Source organism: Saimiri boliviensis, chromosome 5 (assembly GCF_048565385.1).
Source record: "Saimiri boliviensis isolate mSaiBol1 chromosome 5, mSaiBol1.pri, whole genome shotgun sequence".
Taxonomy (NCBI): Eukaryota; Metazoa; Chordata; class Mammalia; order Primates; family Cebidae; genus Saimiri; species Saimiri boliviensis.
Genome location: NC_133453.1, coordinates 23,274,183 through 23,296,568, shown reverse-complemented (window position 1 = coordinate 23,296,568; position 22,386 = coordinate 23,274,183). Strand labels below are relative to the sequence as shown.

At 52.1% G+C, this 22,386-nt stretch overlaps 1 protein-coding gene across 20 annotated transcripts in view; it reads right to left on the bottom strand.

Moving 5' to 3' along the window:
- The window catches only part of TNS1 (tensin 1), a 212,175-nt gene that overhangs the window by 80,730 nt on the left and 109,059 nt on the right, over positions 1 to 22,386 (bottom strand). For 19 of the 20 annotated variants that reach the window (XM_074399052.1, XM_039469591.2, XM_074399041.1 and 16 more), the window contains 10 exons: positions 17,754 to 17,803; positions 14,764 to 14,935; positions 12,052 to 12,102; positions 10,501 to 10,623; positions 10,072 to 10,136; positions 8,081 to 8,164; positions 4,033 to 4,145; positions 3,469 to 3,529; positions 3,174 to 3,249; positions 2,480 to 2,609 (listed from right to left, as the gene is read on the bottom strand). In XM_074399052.1, coding sequence (XP_074255153.1) covers positions 2,480 to 2,609; positions 3,174 to 3,249; positions 3,469 to 3,529; positions 4,033 to 4,145; positions 8,081 to 8,164; positions 10,072 to 10,136; positions 10,501 to 10,623; positions 12,052 to 12,102; positions 14,764 to 14,935; positions 17,754 to 17,803 — 925 coding nt within the window. Of the gene's footprint in view, positions 1 to 2,479; positions 2,610 to 3,173; positions 3,250 to 3,468; positions 3,530 to 4,032; positions 4,146 to 8,080; positions 8,165 to 10,071; positions 10,137 to 10,500; positions 10,624 to 12,051; positions 12,103 to 14,763; positions 14,936 to 17,753; positions 17,804 to 19,117; positions 21,570 to 22,386 lie in introns of those variants that run through there. The other variant, XM_074399044.1, reaches the window with a different exon arrangement.

The window sequence follows — 22,386 nt, the reverse complement described above, 5'->3', positions numbered from 1 at the left end:
AGGTACCAAGTTTACTTTATTTTATTTTATTTTATTTATGTATTTATTTATTTTGAGATGGAGTCTCACTCACTCTGTCACCCAGGCTGGAGTGTATATTTATATTTTTGAGACAGGGTCTTGCTCTGTTGCCCTAGATGGAGTACAGTGATGGGATCACAGCTCACTGCAGCCTCAATCTCTCAAGCTGAAATGATCCTCCTATCTCTGCCTCCAGATTAACTGGGACTACAGGTGCAAGCCACCACGCCCAGCTCATTTTTGTATTTTTTTCGTAGAGACAGAGTTTGGCTGTGTTGCCAAGGCTGGTCTTGAACTCCTGGACTCAAGCAATCCACCTGCCTCAGCCTCCCAAAGTGCCGGGACTATAGGCGTGAGCTACCACGGCCAGCCAGACATCGGTTTTAAATAACCTCTATTGATTGACCACTATGAATGTGAACAATTTGGTTCACTTATACCACTACCCCCACTTCCTTTCTTCTTAAATCTGATTATTTTTTTTTTATTCTATGGATTATCTTTGAACCTTTAAATAAGATGGTTAAGCCTCTATTTATTTTACTGTTTTTAGAGACCATGTCGCACTCTGTCGCCCAGGCCAAAATGCAGTGGTGCAATCATAGTTCACTGCAGCCTTGAACTCTTGGGCTCAAGTGATCCTCCTGCCTCAGGCCCTGAAATAGCTTGGATGACAGGCACACACAACCACACCTAGCTAATGTTTTTTTTATTTTTTGTAGAGACAGGATCTCACTATGTTTACCAGGCTAGTCTTAAACTCCTGGCCTCAAGCAATCCTCCTGCCTTGGCCTCCCAAAGAGCTGGGATTACAAGTATGAACCACCATGCCTGTCCATTCCTCTATGTATTGATCTATCAATTTTCAATGGTATCTCCTAATTCACGCTATGTAGGAGGAGGAAATCTGTGACCCTCCCTTCTCTCAACTTCTGCCCCACCTCTTATTTATTTTATCAGGTATGCCTTAATTTGTCCTTGTTAAGTCTGTTATCATTTACATTCTGTACTGTAATTACGATAGCATCTTCTGGCTCCAGTGCAAAGAGAGTTCATTAAAGAAACACCCTTCTACATGAGCCAGACTACACAAGGAGACCTGGACCCTCCTCCATGCCTCAGGTCCTGTATTTCTCTGGTTAAGCCCACTCTGGACACAGATCATTGCCTGCTGCTTGTAGGAAAGGAAATTACAGCAAGGGTGGCATCTGCTCCATGGGGCACCTATCATGCCTGTGCATATCTCCATCATTGCAGGCATCACTTCATAGCATCATGTTTGCATGTCTCTCGATGAGGAAACTGTGAACTCCCTGAAGGTAGGCCTGACTTCTTTCTGTTCATATCTATAGCGCCTAGCACATGCCCAACACAAGTGATTCTTGGTGGGTGGGTGAATGGATGGATGGATGGATGAATGGATGGATAGATAGATGGATCTAGCACATGCCCAACACACAAGTGATGCTTGATAGGTGGGTGGATGGGTGGGTGGATGGATGAATAGATAGATTTATAGATGAATGAAGGGATGTATTAATGAATGGATGAATGAGTAGATGGGTGGGTGAGTGGGTGGATGGATAGATAGATGGATGGGTGGATAGATGAATGAATATGTGGCTAGATGGATAGATGAATGAAAGGATGGATTAACGAATGGATGAATAGGTGGATGGGTAGATGGATGGGTGGATGGGTAAATGGATGGGTGGGTGGGTGGGTAGGTCAGTGGATGAATGGTTGGATGGATGGATGGATGGATGGATGGATGGATGGATGGAAGGATAGACTGGTAGATGGACAGACAGGTAGGTAAATAAATGTGCATTTATATGTCCCAGGCATGAAGGTAATACAGATATAACTTCCAATTAATAAAAGAAAGAAGTATAAAGCAAACACCAAACCTTTCCCACCCTCCTCTTCTTTTCTCAGAAAATGGTTCCCCCTGGCTACTGCCACAGCCCTTCCTTATTGCTCTTCTGTCCTGCAGGGTAATTATCCCCTGCTAGTCTGCCTCCCAAATCAAGATATTTGAGCTCAGCCAAGGCAGAGACCATGTCATGTTTTACTTTGAATCCCTGACACTTGGTACACAGATCCTAGCACAAAGCAGATGCCCAATGAATGTTGAAAAAATATCATTGTCAATAGGACATGTGACAAACTGGGAGGACGAGATGAAGGAGAGACAGGGAAAGTCATAGAAGGCTAGAAGATATAAAACAGCCCAAGGACTGGGAGGAATTACCTCCCCTTCTACTGTGGAATTCCGAGGCCACCCCAACCTCAACTCTCTCCCAAGTCTCTCTCAACTCCCTCCCACCATCAACCTGAGACTAGGCAGACCAAGTGGCTCAGAAAAGACGGTCCCCATACCCACCATATCCTCTCAAACTGAGCTCCTCTCCCTACCACAGGGGTGCCCACCCCCAGCCCCACTCAAGGAGCCCACCTTTGAAAGCATCATCGAGGTCCTCCTTCCCAAAGACAACCCCCAGGTCGTGGACGACACAGGTGTGGAACTGCACGCGGAAGATGACGTCTCGAGCTGGGCTTCGGAACTTCTTGTGGTAGCACTTCAGCTGGGTAGGGACATGGGCAGAGCCAGTCAGGGGCCTGAGGCTGGGAGGTCAGGTCCCAGGGAGCCTCCTTATCAGCTCCACTGACTGAGCCCCTGAGGCTCACCCCAAACCCATTGAGGGAGAGCTCATCAATACCAAAGAGGATCTCAGAGTTCTGTGGGGAAACGTCTAGAACAGCAGGGAACTGGAGGCCAGTCTTGGCCTTTGAGGACAAAAATGTCCTCCCAAGAAGTTACTGCATACAGTCAGTGCAAAAAAGTAAGACGGATTTAGGAAGGACTGAAGTTAGAATTCAGAGAGTCATTGTCACCAGTCAGAAGCCAGGAGGTAACAGCTCATACTGAGTGCTATTCCCCTGGAGATGCTCCAGGACAATAGCTGAGCCCAGGGTAAGAGACACGAACTGGGAGACTGGAAGGTCTTGCAAGAGCCCCGAGAGCCTATGGCTCCAGGCCTGGCAGCCCAGGAGGAGTAGCTGTCTTGAGGCAGGAAGGGAGTAAGAAGAGAAAAGAAGGGAGAAAAAATAAACAAGGACAGGGCTTTAGACAGACGGACAGCACTCACCAAGATGTCTCCCTTCAAGAGCAATCCTGGCTCAATGGTAATGCAGACGCTGGTCTGGCTGTCTCCTGGAATGTTGCTAAGGGAGAGAGACAGGCAGAAAAAGAGGGCTGCTGGAGGGGAGATGAGGGAGGGGCGTTTTCTCCCTGCTGCCCTTATGCTACAGGGTTAGTGGGAAACCTCACTACTGTCCTTTCATGCCTCTTGAGAAAACTCTCTCCTCTCCCCACCCTCCTGCCCTGGTCCTTAGCCCTGGGCCTTGAGCATCCCTGGCCTCTTATTCTCAGATAATACTTACTAGATGCCAGACGTGTATACAGGTTGCATGGCCTGGTAGATGCGGAGAAACGGCCGACATCCTATAAGAGTAGGGTGGGTGTTAGCTAAGACAACAGAAACTGACAGGCAGGAGGGGCAGAGGTGAGAGTGAAGGGAGAAAGAGAGAAAGGAAGGATGAATGGTTGGATGGGTAGATGGATGGGTGGGTAGGTGGATGGATGGATGGATGGGTGGGGGAAGGACAGGTAGAAGGGGAAGGAGGACAAGAGGAAAGAGAAAAAGAGGAAGCAGAAAGGGGAAGAAATATCATCTTTTCACTTGTAAAGCAATTTAAACTATAAAAACATTGCCCATCTGACATCATTGGCCAGCAGGCACTGCAAATATCAAACCCATTTTTCAAATGAACAGATTGGGGCTTAGAAAAGTTCAGGAAGCAAGGCACTTGAGAGTCCAGTGGAAGGCTTACGACTCCAGCTCTCGTGCTGTTTGTTACTATCCACAGTTGCCTCTTAGATGAGAAGATGGAAGATGAAAGGGAGGAGTTGGCAGGAGTGGAGGACAGAGGGCTGAAGGCAGGTACCTCCTTTAGACTCAAAGTTGGGGATGCCGTGCATGATCACGTGGTGTAGAAACAAGGGCTTGTTGTTCATTTTGATGGAGCCCGAGAGCAGGCCGCTGAAGTAATTCACGTACCTGTGGCAGTGGGAGAAGCAGCTTCAGGGAGAGAGGTCTGTGCTGACGCAGTCATCCTGTTCTCTCTTCTCCAAGACCATTGCCCTAGGCTGCTCACCGACTGTATCCTCTTCCCAACCAACATGACCCCCTCCCCAACCAGGCCTCCCTCCTAGACCTGCCTGCTGCTGGGAGACCCAGGTAGGAAGAGAGCAGGGATGCCAGACCTACAGCTGGGTCAAGCCAAGCATTCCACTTGGAGTTTGCTACCGCCCTCTGGTGGTCAACATGAACATCTCTTTCCTGCTTCACTCCCAGACCAAGAATCTCCTGCTGGACCAAAATTTCCACCCACATCCCTGACGAGCATCATTTAGCTGCACAAGGCAGACCCAACCACCAAGCAGCTAATGAGAAAACACACAAAGCTCAAACCAAGCTTGAGCTTATACTCACAGCCCCAGTTCTGCCCACAGATCCAGCAGCCACAAGTGATAGTCTAGCAAATAGTGAGCAAGACTTTAATAAATGTAGTTTTTCACTTTCTCTGTATCACACTAAAGTGCATGAAGTCCCTCTGTATCCTTGAGTTTATTTGGTATTTGAGGTAACTAGCTTCTAATAAGTATTCCTATCTCGAGGGTCAACATCCCCCAATTCTTTAACAAAGATCTGCTGAAAGAATGGAAGGACTAGCTCACACCTTCTCCTAGATAGAGGATAAATAAGGTTCAGAAGGGGCCACTGCACTCCAGAGACACACAGCAAGAACACACAAAGCTGGGAGTGGATGGCGAGAGCAGGAAAGAAATCTGGGCTCCAATGTATCTGCCCAATAAACTAGAGATCAGTCCTTCTGTGTCGATTGGTCGGCACTTCCCCTTTTCTGATTGGCCAGGGAATGCCAAGCTGAGGCAGCTAGACCAATCAGAATGTATTTTGACGCTCTGCAGAAGCCAATAGCAGCTCTTTGAGGAGGGTGGAACTGGAACCCACATGACCATGAGAAGACCCCCTCCTGTCTCTAGGCTCCTTGGCACCCCTCCAGGCCTGTGGGCCTCTGTCCTTGGGCTCGGGTGGGGCCTCTTCAGACTACTCAAGCAAGATAATCTGATGGGCAGCACCCGTTCCTATTCAGGCCCCTGCCCAGCCCCCTGCCCCATTACTCAAGCCGGAAACCTGGAATAGCGGTTCCTATCAGATCTCTGGATCACGCCAACAGGATGTGTCTGTGTTCTGGGGACAATGAGTCCGGGCGCGGATAACAATGAATGAGAGAGCTACAGGCAAAGCCCTTCCCTCTCTCTTTCCCTGCCCTCCTCTCCTCCATCTGCTCCATTCCCTGCAAGTGACACTGACAAGAAGGCAGGAAAATGGCAATAAATGCATAGTAAATCCACAGTCGCATTTTCACATCTGGGCTCAGAGAGGTGACCTACCCACAAGCAGAGGCAGCGGCAGATAGGAGACAGGCAGACACTGGTAATGTTCACACCCACAGAGACACAACCCCAACTGCATGCTATGCAAGCACATATCGAACATCAGGTGATATGGTTTGGCTGCATCCCCACCCAAATCTCATCTTGACTTGTGGCTCCCGTAATTTCCTCATGTTGTGGGAGGGACCCAGCGGGAGATAACTGAATCATGGAGGCAGTTTCCCCCATACTGTTCTCGTGGTAGTAAATAAGTCTCACAAGATCTGATGGTTTTATAAGGGGAAACCCCTTTCACTTGGCTCTCCCTCTTCTCTTGTCTGCCCCCATGTGAGACGTGCCTTTCACCTTCTGCCATGATTATGAGACCGCCTCAGCCACGTGGAACTGTGAGTGCATTAAACCTCTTTCTTTTGTAAATTGCCCAGTCTCGGGTATGTCTTTATCAGCAGAGTGAAAAATGGACAAATACACCAGGGAATCCCCAGATAATCCTATTCCTGAGAGGTGATGCTGATCCCCGGCCTCCAGGCCTTCACTGCTCAGCCTCAGAGATGTGACTCTCTGCCCATTCTCTCCAAGCCACACTGTACCATTGGAACAGCATGCTTCTCTCTTAGTAATGTGATCCTTCAAGGTCAAAGGCCACACCATGATCACGGTCAGCAGACACACATAGCAAGCCAGAGACTGAGAAGGCACTGCTTGATCAATTGTTCTTTCTTCCCTGGGAAGACTCTCATTGATCCACGGCTGCTGTCAGGGGCCTAGCCAGAATTGTCTGCACATAAAGACATCCCATTTCTGATTGCTGACTCTGAGGCTGCCTAGCAACTGTTTTGTGCTAACTGTAAGATGCTGCATTGCCTGAAGACTCACTCACTTATTGGACTTCCCATTATAAGGGTGGGGACAGCCCCCAGCCGGGACAGCACAGTTCCTGCCAGCCAAGCAAGGTGGGGTAGTGGGGTATGTGCTGGGACCCTCAGCACGGTGAGGCTGAAGAGCTCCAGGATCTGCAGCTCTAGGCCCTTGGTGGCCCAGTCAGTGTGTTCAAGGGCTAGAAAGGCAAACAGGATGCTTTGGCCTCCAGGCCCTTGGACTCGGTGCTATCCCTCTGTATCCTTCACCCCAGGCCTTCCCTTGAAGGTTTTCTTCTCCCCACCCAGATCTCACGTTACACGTCACCTTCTCAGAAGCCGCTTCCCTTTTAATCAGCCCTCTTGCCACCCCTGCCACTCTGTAGCCCTCGTGGTTTGCTTTCTTCTTCGCAGCTCTCATGACTATCTGGATTGCTTCCTTGTGTGCGTGTCATCCGCTAGAAGCTGAGCTCCATAAACCTTTGCCTGGCAGATTCAGCACCGTGTCCCCAGTGCGCAGAACAGTGCTGACATTACAGCAAGTGGCAGGCCCATGACTCCCAGCAGCAAACGGAGCTACCGTCCAGCTCTCCAGCTTGGGCTTGGGTTTCCTACCACCCTGGCTGCAGCCTCCCCTTAAGACCACCTGCCCCTGATGCTGCCTGTGCCTTCTCGTGGATATCATTGAGGAACATGTCACACACAGAGCAAGATCCCTCAGGACAGGGGGTCACACAATCGGGGGCACTGCCCTAGCCCAGGCATTGCCAGGCCATCACGTACTTTCCAGTTCTGCCACTACTCGCCATGGCCATGCCCCCTGCCTTGGCCCAGCTTCTCATCTGCTAAACGGGATGCCTAGATCGTCACATGATAGCTCACCATGATTCCAGTTTAGGCTCAAATTCACCTCCTCTAAGAGGTATTCCCTGACCATCCCCCTTAAAAGAGCCCCCATTCCCCTCCTTTCAGTTTTCATGTCTGCAGTGTCCTGTCCTCTTTGTTTTCTAGCCTCGTCACTATCTGACATTGTCTTGTTTGTATGGTTATTTGTATCAGGTCCATCTCTCTCATTAGATGTCAGCTCGCCAAGGGAAAGAACTCTGTCCTGTTCGCCTAGATATCTCAGTGCTTGGAGCCATAGTAGATGATTTAAATTTTGCTGAATGAATAAATCTATCCCTGCCCTGCTTTCCGCCTGGGCTATTGTGAGTCTCCAATGAGATCATGTGGCTGAAAGCTCTCAGTAAAACTATCTAAACTCTCCCAACAGAAGGTGACCCTTATCGTGAGTCTCTGACCTCCCACAGTGACGCAGTCTCCTGTAGACTCATCCAAGCACTGAAGCAATCCTGCCTCTAGGGCCCAGAACAGCACACGCCTTCCTATACCAGCACCTTCTTATCCCCAGACCGATGCTTCCCCATGACTGCTGCACTGCACTGCTCCCTAGCAGAGGCCTCAGAGCCAACTGCCACGCCAACCTGGGGGCACACACCACAGGCTGGCTCCCGGGCTCACACCACTGCAGGCTGGCATCTGAAAACATGTGCCTGGCACATCCCCACCTAGGCACAGCTATCCCATCCCTGTGGGTACACAAGTCTAGTCCCCATATATGTGAGTGCACACATACATGAAAGCCCCAGAGACCCACCTTCTTTGGGATGGCTGACCAATGGGCACGATCTTATCCTCATAGAACCGTTTCATCGCAAACCGGTCCAGAGCCTGGTTCGCGCTGCAGGGAGAGACAGGTGGTCAAAAGAGGCAACTCCTGTGTCCAACAGCCCCTTGTTTTCTCCACCCCTGCTCCTTCAGACCTGCAGAGCCCTCCAGCCAGCCCTTGTCCTAGAGGGCAGACAAGCCTCTTCCCCTTACTGTCCTGTGCTGAGAAGCTTTCAGGAAAAGAGTGCTTCAGCATCTGTCCATCCCGTGTGGGGCAGCACTCAGCCCAGGGCTTTAAAGCTCAGCAGCCTGGGAGCCCATCTCAGGACTACCACTTATGAGCCCCGTGTCCTGGTACAACTTCCTGAATCTCTCTGAACTTCATTCTCCTCACCCATCAAATGAGGGTGAGAATTGCCCCCTTCCTCAAAAGTAACTATGGAGATGAAGCGAGGGAACATCCATAAAGAGCTTGGCACACGTGGTGCACAGTAGGGATACAGGAGTGCAGTAGGGGTGCAGCCTCATCTTTGCACATCATTAAGCAAAGATGAGACTGGCTTGGGTTGCTCAAAGTCCTAAAACTACAGCAGGCCCTCCACAGAATATTCTACCCATCCTCACAGAGCACCCAGAGAAATTGCTTGGAAATGAAAAGCTCACAAGGCTCCAGTGACTTCCCATCACCGTTAGAGCAAACTCCAAAGTCCTCAGTGAGGCCACGAGGCCCCATGGCTCTGCCATCTCCCAGCTTCCTTTCCTCTTCCTCTTCCCCCACTTGCTCATCTTCAAACACCCCAGCTCCTTGCATTCCCATCCTTCCTCTTCTCTCAGTGTGCAGGGCTCACCCCGCAGGCTTGACATGACTCAGCCCTTCCCATCCTGGTCACTCAGGTCTCTGCTCCAGTGTGGCCTTGACAAGAGGCCTTCTCTGACCATGTGCCTGCTTTGACACTGCCCTTCTCGAATCCCTTTATTCTTTCATGATAATTATCACCTGCTGTTACTAAGGCATTTGTTTATGTGTTTAATGCCCATGAAGGCAGTGGTCTGGCTTTGCCCTCTGCTGCATTCCCAGCACCTAGAACAGAGCCTGGCACAGTGGCTGTCCAAAAGTTATTGGTCCTTCCTTCCCTCCTTCCTTCCCTTCCTCCCTCCCTCCTTCCTTCCTTTCTTTCTTTCCTTTTTCTGAGACAGTTTCCCTCTGTCACCCAGGCTAGAGTACAGTGGCACGATAGCACACTGCAACCTCTACCTGCCAGGTTCAAGGGATTCTCCTGCCTCAGACTCCCTAGTAGCTGGGATTATAGGCATCCGCCCTACCAGGCCCTTTAGTAGAGACGGAGTTTCACATGTTTGCCAGGCTGGTCTTGAACTCCTGACCTCAAGTGATCTGCCTGCCTCGACCTCTCAAAGTGCTAGGATTATAGGCATGAGCCACCACGTCCAGCCATATTCCTTGTTGAATAACAAAACAAAGAGGTGAATCCCTCTGCCTCCCTGCAAAGCAGGCTCACAAAGGGAGTCAGTGACTGGATGATCTTTATTCTTGTTCCAAACACCTAGGTAGGAAGAGGGGCCTGCTGTCCAGAGGCAGACGAATGGATGACATAACTTCTCATTGTTCTACCAGCTCAGCTCTGATTCGACATTTCTTTCTGACTCCCTTCTCGCTGGCCCAGGGAAAAAGAAGACAGTTTGGCAAGGAAAAGTGGCTCTGAGGAGCTGGCTGCACAGGGTGCTCATGACAGGGCCTGCCTCCCAAGGCTGCCCACCAGAGCCCCAGATAGAGAAGTGGACTCTCCTCCCTCCCATCCTCTGTCCACTGGTCCTCCCTCCAAGCTGGGGGCCCCTGAACCTGTCCTCATGCCTTCTGTGCTTATCTCCTCACTCCAGTGAACAGAGAGGCTGTGGGTGGATGAGAGGAGGAGAGTCACACTGTCGATGTTCAGGGGATGGGAGGTTCCAGGCCCCTCTTACCTGGCAGAAATGTTGCTGTAGTGCATGTAAGCCGCTATGACAACTCCTATCCTGCCTCGGTTTCCCTGAAAGAGCCCCAAAACACAAAAGCATTTATTTCCAAAGCCAGTGCTGCTGCACCAGAGCTTATCTAGAAGACTTTGTGGAAAGGAGTCGGGGCTGGAGAGAGGGATGTGGAATTAAGGAAAACCATAAGGAGGAAGGGGCCCCAGGGGAGGGAAGCAGGTGGGGGGCTGAGTCTCAAAAGAAACACAGCTGATCATCCATCATCCACTGCCGTGGACATAAGCTGATGTCCCCCACATTGCCTGCTCACAAAATCCAAAGATACAGGTGGGTACACAGTCATCCAAGGACACATTCAGACATACACATATGCATGCATGCACACACACACACACACACACGCACACATGCCACAGCTCTGACCTTGTTGTGAAGAACAATGACATTATGGGGGTCTGCACTGAGCCATGTGTCCATGGCCTTACAGATGCTGCAGATCTTCTCCAGGGCTGGGGTGTGGAGGTCGGGCCAGCCAAATTCCAGTACCTGCAGCCCAAGCCATGAGTGAGAAGGGGCAAAAGCCCTGTAGAGCCAACCAAGCCAGCGGGAGCCGCACACACCACGTGCCAGTCCTGGGCGGCGGCCTTTAGCTGCTGGTTCCTGCCAGGACTTGGTTCCTCCCTGTTCACTGGCCAGCGAGGAGGCAGGGGTGTGATGGGCAAAGGCCACGCATGACCCAGTGTTAGGGACCCTAGGCCCAGGTCTTGGCCCCAGCACTGACTCACTGCGGGGCCTTAGGCTTCGTGTTCTCTTCCAGCCTCAATTTCCCCATATGTGTTAAAAAGAAAGGCTTGGAGCTGATGACCTCCAGGTCCCTGCCATAGGACTGACCTGCAATGTACTGAGGCCCCAAGTACTGTCCTCAAGCTCTCCTCCCATGGACAACCCTGAGGCCTCGCTCAGGCTGTAGGAGGAAAAAGCAAAGGGCCATCTGATGTTCATGCCTCTTTTCTAGGCCCTGGACACACAAACCATCTGCTTCTCAGGCCAGCCAAGGGCAGCCTTAAGAGTGCAAAGGGCAGACCTGGATAGCGGGCATCAGGCCTCTCGAAACCTTTCCAGACTCACCAAGTCTAAAGTAAAAGAGAACTCTGCAAGGGCCCGTGGAGCACACCTCATCCAGCCAGGCTACTTTCAGAGGGCTCACTGAGGCCCAGAGAAGCCTGTCACCCACCCAGGGCCACACAGCAGCAGGCACCAGGCTCAGAGCCAGAAGCAGACGCCCATGGCAAAGCCCACACGCAGCCCCCAAGCAAACAGAGTGAAAAACGGCAGCAGGGCCAGGCGCAGTGGTTCAGGCCTGTAATCCCGGCACTTTGGGAAGCCAAAATGGATGGATCACCTGAGGCCAGGAGTTTGAGACCTATCTGGCCAACATGGCGAAACCCCATCTCTACCAAAAATACAAAAGTTAGCTGGGCGTGGTGGTGCACACCTGTAGTCCCAGTTACTCAGAAGGCTGAGGCAGGAGAATCACTTGAACTCGGGAGGGAGAGGTTGCAGTGAGCTGAGATTATGCCACTGCCCTCCAGCCTGGGTGACAGAGGGAGACTCCAGCTCAAACAAACAAACAAACAAAAAAAGCAGCAGCAGAAATGTCAAAAGCAGTGACACTCCACTGTTTTAAAGCCAAAAACTAAACATCTCACAACTCCAGCCTCACCCATGAGATTCTGTGTACTCCCCGGTGGGCAGACCTGGGTGGAAAGTCACTGCCCCAAGCTTCGTGTTCTGTAATTTGCATTATGGAAACGATAAATAGATCATTTTCCATTTTCCAGATATAAGATGGCACTCTGAATAGGCTTTTCAAACTGTCACAGCATTTTCCCCAAGATTCTTATGTGGGAACCCCAGGGAGGGAGTCCATCTGTCCTCCTTCTCCACCCCCACCCAAAACAGCCCCTGGCTCACCTTGGCATGAAGCTTCGTGATGTCAGGTCTTCGCTCAGAGAGGTTTAACAGCTAGAAGGAGAGAAAGGAAGACAGCATGAGGAGGTGAGGGTGAGGAGGGTGGCAAGGGGAGAGAACCATGGCAAGCAAGCCTGCTGGTCCCAGGAAGGACTGTGGCATCATCGCCAGCTTCCTCTAAAGAGCCCATGACAGCACCCAGCAGAGTGCTGAAGTCCCACAGCGAGGGTCCTGGCCACAAACCAACCATGAGCTCCCTGGACCTCCTGTGCCTGCTCTCACTCTCTCCCCGACAGGAATTCCATACATATGTGAACATGCAGATAAGTCCTGGCAGACGCACTGCCACCAAGAGGAACTCAACTGTAGGTCTTTGGGACGAAGAGGGAGAGAGAGAGAAGAGGACACTCAGCCACCCCACTTGTGAGCGGATGTCCCGAACGGAAGACGAGAAGGGACAGAACTGGTCTCTGGTCCCACATGCCTCTCGCCACACTGAACGAGGATCCAGTGGTATGAGATGATCATGAGCCAGCAATCTCTGGTTTCCACATCACACGTTGACTTTAGAACCTCATCCCATGAGGCTGCAACCTCTCTGTCACCAGACATCCTCCATCAGAGGGGCAAACCATCCTGGTGGGCCCAATCAGTCCCTTGACAAGCCTCTCCCAGCACATGCCCTGCAATGTCTGACCACACCCCATGGAATTCCCCAGTCTCTGGAATTCCTGCCTCTACCTCCAAAGGGGGCATGCAGAACTTCCCACCTCCACCCCACTGCCTGGGAAACTCAAAGGCCACTGTGTTGTCTCCTGGGGAGAAAAGGGGGCAGCCCAGTCTGGAATAGGCAGGATAAAGAGAGGTGTAGCAGGGCACCAAGTCCCACAGAACCCTGGACTCCTGAAATTAGAAAGGATCTTGGATTTTCACCCACTCTTGCGCTCTGTAAAGGAATACACTTTATTATGTTATGACGGCCATCATTCAATGAATGTCCACGACCTGCCAGCCTGTGTTAAGAACTTTACATCTAACAGCTGGCTTAATTCTCTCAACAACCAAAAGAGGTAGATCTTAGACCCACTTTACAGATGCAGAAGGAGTGAGGCTAAACAGCCAAGATCACATAGTTAGTAAGAGCAGAGCCAGAATTTGAACCCGGGACTTTCTGATGTTTAAAGCCAGACTCTTAACAATGCCCCAATGCAGCTAACAGATGGATCTCTATAGTGGTTGAATAGTATCCTCAAAATGTCAGCCATGTCCGCCCAGAACTTGAATGCAACCTTATTTGGAAATAGTGCTTTTGCCAACATAAGTAGTTAAGAATCTCAATATGAGATCAGCCTGGATCTAGAGTGGACCCTAAATCCAATCACTGATGTCCTTGTAGGAAGAGAAGACACAGAAGGAGACAATGAAGAAGGCCACGTGGAGATGGAGGTAGAGACTGGAGTGGTGGTCTACAAGCCAAGGAATGCCACCAAAAGCTAGAAATAGGCAAGAAGGGATTCTCCCCCATGGGATTCGGAGGGAACATGGCCCCACCAACACCTTGATTTCAGATTTCCAGCCTGCAGAACTGTGAGAGAATAAATTTCTGTTATTTTGAGACACCGAATTTGAGGTACAGTCATCCCTTGGTGTCTATGGGGATTTGGGTCCAGGACCCCTCCACCTTACCATGGATAATGGATACCCAAATCCATGGATGCTCAGGCCTCTTATATAAAATAGTGAACTATTTGCATGTAACTTATGCATATCCTTCTGTAGACTTTAAACCATCTCTAGGTTACTTGTAATACCTAACACAATATAAATGCTATGCAACTGGTTGTTCTGCTGTATTGTTTTTTTATTGTTATTTACTGTTGGAGTTTCTTCTGAATAGTTTCAAACCATGGTAGGTTGAATCCACAGAGGTGAAATGTGGATAGAAAGGGCTGCCTCATTTGTTATGCTGGCCCCTGGGAAATGAAGGCAGCCTCCTACTTTCCACCTCAAACACCCTGGGGGCAGCCACCTGAAGTTGTACAGATCAGATCCATGGGTCCAGTCCCTAGGCACCTCCCTGTAGAATGGACCTCAGCCCTCCTCTGGGGCCAAGGGTGGATCCACCTTTCTGCGTTAGTGGAGACCACCGCCAGCACCTCTCTCCTATGTGTCAGGTAACTCCTCTGGGCCAGGCCAAGCCAGGTACCAGCAACCCAGGGTCCTTTAAGATGCATGTTGCCAAGACTCGGCCCTCAGACTTCTCAGAGGCACTGACTCTGTGCCAGCTCTGCCACTTTCGGACCCTGCAACCTTAGACAAATAGCCCCACCTCTCTGTGCTCCAGCAAGTACCTGCTTGCTAGGGCTGCTGCAAAGGTTAAGTGCGTGGAAAGCAGTTGGAACAGGGCCTGGCTAGCAGCAAGCGCTCAATAACCTGAACTCTTCCTGTTACTCTCTTCTGCTGGCCAGCACACACATGCACACACAGAGTTCCAGATGCTGCATTCCAGCTGCAGCACACTCCTGAGCGTAGGGCTGGGCTGGAGAGTAACTGAAGACTCAGGCACGAGAGCTGCCTGGGGGAAAGGGCAGCTAAACAAAGGGAAGAGGATGTGCTGGCGCAGGGGCTGGTGGCAGGGATACCAGCCATGAAGAGGTGGCGAGTAGAGGGAAGCACAGAGGGCACTGGACAAGGGGCGCGAGGCCCCATCCTCACCAGGTAGTTGCCTCCATGTTTGGACTTGAGCATCTGGGCCACCTCACGGAGGTTGCTCCGGAAGTTCTCCTCGTTGGCTGTGCTGGGGAAGGAGACAGCGATAATCCTCTCTGTGACGTACACCAGGTCCAGCTCACAGCTGTCCTCCATGGTCCGGCTCACACTCATGTTTCTAGGGAGACAGCAGGCAGCGGAAGGTCCAGATCAAAATCCAGCCCACAGGGAAGGCCCCAGATAGCTGCACCCCATACACGCCCTATGTGACCCCCATATGCAGCCCAGGGTGCTTAGCTGCTCTTTGACCCAAGGCCAAGACTAGAGCTTCCTCTGGCAAGGGCAGTGTGGCCTGCTTGGGCTTCCCAGTGAGAACAAGCTGGGTAGGGCTGGCAAAGACCTCAGGTCATTTCAGAACTAAACTGTGATGACACCAATTCTTGGTTCCCATCAGTCCTTTGGGCACTGCCTTCAACCTGTAACTCCAGAGCTCAGTCAGGGTCAGATTGGCCAAGGAACCCAGGAGCTCTGGCTCCCAACACACTGTGGCTGCCTGGCCAGACAGAAGTCTCCAGAAGAGCCCAGACCACTCTGCAAGAGGAAGGAGAGCCTGCACTGGGCGCTCTCCAGCCCTGGAAAGGAGCCTTCCACTGCCCGCCCCTCGCTCTTGATCCACGGAGCTGTGGAGTGGGTGGGAGGCCTCTCAGGGGAAGGGGCAGCTCAGGTGACACGTTCACCTGGGTTCCAGTTAAGCCAGACCACAGCACACATTCCAGCCCTCCCAGAGGCAGGCTGACTCCTGCCCTTTGTTCTTTGGCCTTCTACCCACCTCTGGCAGCTCCCACTGCCTGCCAGAGCTGATTCCTGGCAGCAGCGGCCTCCTTGATTTCTAAGGGCCCAGGAAACAAGCGGGCACTGAGCCCCTGCTGCTGTGGTGGCAGGCAGCTGCCAGTACCACACATTTCCCGGAGAGGTAAGGAGGCCCCCAGGCTGGCTACCCCTCTCCACTGGGAAGTGGGTGAGGAAGGGAAGGGGTCACATCTTTACATCTCTCCCAACTGGATGCCCACTGGGGAAGCCCACCTCTAGCTTCTAGAAGCACCTCTCCTATCCCTCCAGCTTCTTACCCCATCACCAACCTCCTAATGACTTGCTTCCCCTCTATCGAATGCAGGCAGCACTCACATTTCATTTTGCAAACCTTTCATCACAGCAGGATAAAATGGAGAGTGGGGGGGCAGCAGGAAGAATACCACCGGGGTATTTAAAAGTGATGAGGGGCCGGGCACAGTGGCTCATGCCTCTAATCCCAGCACTTTGGGAGGCTGAGGTGGGTGGATCACCTGAGGTCAGGAGTTCAAGACCAGCCTGGACAACATGGTGAAACCGTGTCTCTACTAAAATTACAAAAGTTAGCCTGGCATGGTGGCGTGTGCCTATAATTCCAGCAACTAGGGGGGCTGAGGCAGGAGGACCACTTGAACCTGGGAGGCAGAGGTTGCAATGAGCTGAGATCGTGTCACTGCACTCCAGCCTGGGCAACAGAGTGAGACTTTGACTCAAAAAAAAAAAAAAAGTGATGAGGACTATCTGGTACTAGAGAGAACAAGTCCCCAGATACCTAGGAGCCATGAAGAATCCAGAGCTCCACAGGGTTCAATCCCAGCCCAAGTGGGGCGTGGAGATGGGGCAGCCAAGGGCAAGGCATGGCAGGACCTCTCTGGTGGAATGTCAGGGGCCTGAGTGGGATCAGGGACCAGCAGCCAGAGGTAAGGAGAGTTTGACTCTGAGTCCTGACCACTTCCTGTCCCTGTGGAAAGCGTCTCATTGCAGCTGTGGGGGTGAAGTTCTTATTTGAAGCCATCTGCCCACCCAAGGACAGTCCAAGCCATCTGCCTATCCAAGGATACCACCTTGTCCCAGAAGGCGGTAACCAGTCTGGGACAAGAAGCCACATGCACACATACCTGCAAGCAAGTGGGTGTGAGGGCGGGGAGCCTCAGCTAACCTGCATCATCCCTCCTCCCCATCCTCCAAAACCCTTCTCTGTCCTGGCTTCAAGGAGAAAACTAGAATGTCAGAAAAACTCGCAAGCCAAGCTCCTATGATTTCAGCCTCTCCCTCAGCACAAGACGGGGAGCCAGAGGGGCCGTGCTGGTGAGAGCCAGGACTCAGACATGGACCATCCTGGGTGCTGACCCACTCCTGTCCACAGGCTGGATCCTGGGAAGGGCGCAAAGGCAGAACAATGTCACCAAGTGGACAGGCTCAGTATAACACTCTGCGCCCACCTGCCCAGGTCTAAAAGAACAAGAGGATCCTCTAAGGAGCCACTTCCAGTCTGGACAGCAAGCAGCTGGGCCAGAAACTGCCAGAGGCTTCAATCTATCCCAGGGCTGGCATTTACAATTGTCTCAGGAGCCTCAGCGGGTGAAGGTGAGGCAGAGAGGGAGGGGGCAAAACAAACTCTCCGGGTCGCCAAGACACAAAGTCCAGTGTGCCTCCCCTTCCCCTGGCCCCTGCCAGCCCAGCTAGATAGGGAATTTTCCTGTCATAAACGACTCTGCCCGGTCAGAAGCCCCTGTCTGCAGAGAGGAAGAGATCCCGCACAGGCCTCAATGCCCACTAGCCCTAAACACAAATCCAAGTGCTGCCTCTTGGTGGCTGTGTGACCTTTACAAGTCACCTCATCTTTCTGAAACACAGCATCTATCAAAGGGAATAAAATACGTACCTTGCAGGGTTGTTGCAAGGACTAGATGAGCTCATGCAGGTAAATAAAGACTCAGCTCAAGGGCTGGCTAAGAGCTCAAAACACAGCTGTTGCCAAGGGCATCTGCAGGCATCCTCTCCTGCGCCTTTCACATTTGCCCATGCTCCCCACTCGTGGCTTTATGGCTGCAGTCTGGGGGACCCAGAGGCAAGACTTGACAGGAGCACCCACAGTAATGCCCCGGCTTGCACCCCCACCTCCTGCCCCCGTGGGCCAGGCATACCTGATGGGTTGGAGAAGGGGTTGGATGCTCGGGGTGACCCTGGTGGAGCCCTGGGAAGGAGAGAAAAGAAGCAGCATTATGCAGGGTGGGCAGGATGGTGGGAGGGGCGCACCAGAGAGCTGTCCACGGGAGCAAACACGATCCTCTTCTCCTTTCTCTGCCAACATTCCGGCCCTGCCGCCTTAACCCTTACAAAAACACAGCCTGCCCGAAGCCAGAGCCATCAACACCGATTCCACGTGAAGGTGCCTGCCTGTGTGCCAGCCCCAGAGGGACAAAAGGAAGAAATCCCGAATGCTGAGGAGTACACCCCACCAGGCCGGTGCCATCCTCACTGATAGCACACTCGACAGTGACTGAATCAATGGAAACACATTTCACCTTGACTCACCCACCAACACAGGAGAAACCCCAAGAAGAGAATACGACCACCACCATGAAAGAAACAGGAGGGATGAGAGTGATGGTGCCCCTCTGTTCTGCCATCGTCGCCCCACACTTCTCTGCTTGAAAGCAGTAACATCGAGTCCCTCAGTCGAGTTCAGAGACCAGAACAGCCAGGTTGGTCATGCAGGAACCAAGACAAGGTCTAAGGCAGTGAGCCATGCTCCTGAGGGCCCACTGCCCAGAGCCTGTGGGCAGACAGTGGCCATCTCACCCACTCCCATTTTCACAGCTGTTGAGGGGTATAAATTTAAGCAAATGGACCCAACACCTTCCAGGGCAGCAGGATGGCATGGTGGGTGTGACAGCCAGGGTGGGAGGCCCACAGACCACAGAGTTTGGGTTCCAGCATCTTGCCGGGCAGCCTTGCCAGTTCCTTAACCCCTCTGGGCCTCTTGTAGCATCACATGTAAATTGGGATAACCTTCAGGCCGGCAGGGAGGATCCAAAGGAGTTATGCATATAAGGCACCGCACATCAGTTCCTTAACCCCTCTGGGCCTCTTGTAGCATCACATGTAAATTGGGATAACCTTCAGGCCGGCAGGGAGGATCCAAAGGAGTTATGCATATAAGGCACCGCACATCAAGCCTGGCATTCGCAGGTTACACCTGTTGTTTTTGTTGTTACTTTTGTATCAAGAAAAATGAAAAGGGTAGTTACAACCAAACATTCACCTCTATAGAGAATCTGCACCCGGCATCGCCTCTACCCCCAGCAGCCACCCATCCTTCCGGCCACCTCATAGGACACAGAATCAGGATGCCCAGCTTCCAGATTCTCAGACCTCCTGGCCCATCGACACCTTCCAAACACCCATATGCCTCTCAGAAAATGGTCTTTTCCTGCAGCATCTTCTTGGAGAAGACAGGACCACAGTCTTACAAGAAAGGAAGAGACTGAGGCACAGAATAACTCACCCTCAAGTCCCTGGGAAGTTGATGGCCAGGCAGGATTCACACTCCAACCTGGGGCTTAAGGGTCTCTAAGAAGAGGAGGGTCTGCAGCCCTCTCCTGGCCCTGCAGGGCCTCACAGGTAGGATAGTGGGACTCGAAAGCCCAGTTCACAGCTGAGCCCCAAGTTAGAGCAGCTCTGCTAAGAGGGGGGTCCTCCATCCAGCCATCCGAGAGAAGCCTCTGTCCAGAGTCCACTCTGTCCCATCTGTCCCAGCTGCCTCAGAGCACTGAGCAGCCCCGCAGCAGTGAAGAAGGGAAGAGCCAAGTTGGGGCTATGGGGAAGTTTCTTAGTCTCGCAGCTCTTCTGGCCCTAAGGACTCCAGTTTGCATGAGTCAGGCTTGGGGAGGGGTGGGGGGATTAGAGAGGGGTGGAGCTGGGGTGGAGGGAGTCAAGGAGTGATTGTGTTTGGTTTTCAAGACCCAAACCAGGCTGTTCCAAAACTACCCTCCCAGAGGAACACAGAAACCCAACACCTCATCCGTCTCCATCCCACTGGTCACTAATGAGGAGTCCCTGACTCTCCCCAGGCCCGAGGCCCTGCTCCAGGCCCCGGGCCACCCTGCTGTAAATAGCCCCTCTGGTTTCATCTGTTGCTGATCCGTAGTCACTTTTGGAGGAAGCCACCACAGCTGCTTTGAACAACTGGAAGCCACAACAGTAGCCAAGGCGTGAGGTGTGGCCAAGAGCATAGGACCAGACCCAGGGAGCTAGAGAAACACAATGGACCATATTGAGAAGGGCTTGGCAGAGGGAACTGGGAACCAAGGGGGCTGGGAGCCTGCAAAGGTGCAGGGGTAAGCAGGACGACCAGGGCAGGAGACCTGGCTCCTGTTTCCCCACCGCCCTCTTCTAAACATTACAACACTCCACATTCCTCAGCCTCCCCACCCCAAAAAAGCCAGCGAAGATAAATAAAAACTTGGCCCAAACAGAGTCTGGCCAGGCTGCCTCCAGAGGTGATAAGGCAAAGTCCAAGCCCGCTCTGCTTCACCGGGTGGGTCGGGGAGGGGAGGCATGGGGAGGAAGCCGCCCTGGACAGTGACCCCACTGCGGAGGATGCGGGACGAACAGCTGGGACTGTCATCCCCTGATGAATCACTGGGTTGCCCTCTCACTGATGGGGCTTCCTGTTTTCTGCAAAGTTTGGGGGCACGTGACCATTGCTGGCAGAGACCAGACATGAACGGTGACACGTCTGAGTGTTGGTGCACACTGACAGACAGAACTCAGAGAACAACAAATGGGCTGGGGCGGGCCGGGGCGGGGGGGCGTGTCAGCAAACACACTCTACTGCTCCAAAAACACAGGTGACCTCACCCGAGGCTAGAGATGGCTGCCTTTGGAAGCAAGCCTCATCACGTAGGCTTTTTACAAGTAGGGTGGGAGAAAGTCAAGGCATCTGGTCATCCCTGGGCCTCCAATCTTCATGCTCATTCTCTCATTCAGCAAACATTCACCGAGTGCCACCAGCTGTGTGCCTGGCCATGTTCTAGACACCAGAGGACGAAGGAAGTAAAGTCCTGACCTCAGAGAGCTTATATTCTATGGACAATGATACTCATCAACAGACCCAGTGTGAGGAGTAGAGGTTCATTTACCCATCTGTAAAACGGGCACAGCATAGTGCCCACATCATCTTCTGCCTACTTCACAGAGAGCCCCTAGGGAAATGACTACAGGACCTTACAAACTTTATTTTAAGAAGAAAAATAAGCTCTCTGCCTGCCTGTTATCCTATTCTTTCCTCTCTGGGGGTCACAAAATGCTTTACCCACATGGCTTTGAACTTCTTCCTAGCTCCTCTCAAGACATAGATCTATTATAGAACTTTTCCTCCAACTCTCTAAACACCAAACAGAACTCTCCCCTATCCTCACCTCCAAAACACAGCCCTTCCTTTGCTGAAAGAGCACCATGAAAGGAGATTCCATAGCCTCCCAAAAACAATGTCTTACTCTTCTCACTGTCAGGAAGTTCCTCCTGGTTTCTAACCCTCATTCTTCCTGCTGCAGATTCAGTCAACTCTTTTTGCCTTGGTCCCCAATGCAGGCAAGAGCTGATCACCACTCAGACACTACTGGATGGCTCAAGGTCTATGACCGAAGGTTCTGTGTTCTGCTGCCTTCTTCCCTGCCATTAGGCAAGAAGCAGAAACCCCCAGCCTTGGGTGGGGTTGGTTTGAAGCAATGCCTCTGTGGGAAGAGCCCTGCCTTCCTTTGAGGTTCACAGACCAAACATAACAGCTCAGGACCAAAAGAAAAGCCGTTTCCTGAACCCAGGTCCCCAGAGGGGCACAATTGGGAGGAGGGTCGGTAAGTGAACACCAGGGGCCTCTTCAGGCAGCCAGAGATTGGTGACCGACGACATCAGAGGCCCAGCCCCATTCCTACATCTCCTCTGGGGGCTGTGGCCAACCCCCACATAGCACCCCCTTCAGCCACACCCCTTCCCCTCTCCTTCCTGCCCACTAGTCTGGATTTTTCCAAAACAAAGTGCGACACAAAGTACGACTGTCCACAAACTCCACTACACACCAACTCGCCAGGAGGAAAACAGCCATTCCTGCCTGCGAGTCCTGGGCCATGGGCCAGAGACAGCAAGGCAGCTCGACAAACAGGCACATTATTGCAGCAGCAGGCCCAGGTCCTCCTCCCCCGGAGTGGACAGCAGGAGAGTCCCCCCGCTGGGCAGGGGACTGCTTCAATGACCCTGGGGTCAACCCAACCTGAGACAGGTGACAAGAGCCTGAAAAATCAGGCTTTATCTCCTCTTTTGCAGTCCACAGGCTGTTCTGGAAGCTGCTCGTTTGCTTACCTTTCCAAAGCTCATCTTGTCCCTCCTCCCATATCCAGATAAGACTGCACCCTTACCCACCCCGACACACAGGCACACACAGACACATTCATCCCAGATCACCAACACTTTCTTCTAAAAAAAGCAAAAGAGCCTTAGTCACAACTAAACAGCCACCTCTTTCTTCCCTAGGTGCGCAGACCAGGGTCGTGCACACTCTTGCAATCAAAACTTCTTAGGCCGGGCGCGGTGGCTCAAGCCTGTAATCCCAGCACTTTGGGAGGCCAAGGTGGGTGGATCACGAGGTCAAGAGATCGAGACCATCCTGGTCAACATGGTGAAACCCCGTCTCTAATAAAAATACAAAATATTAGCTGGGTATGGTGGCACGCGCCTGTAATCCCAGCTACTCAGGAGGCTGAGACAGGAGAATCGCCT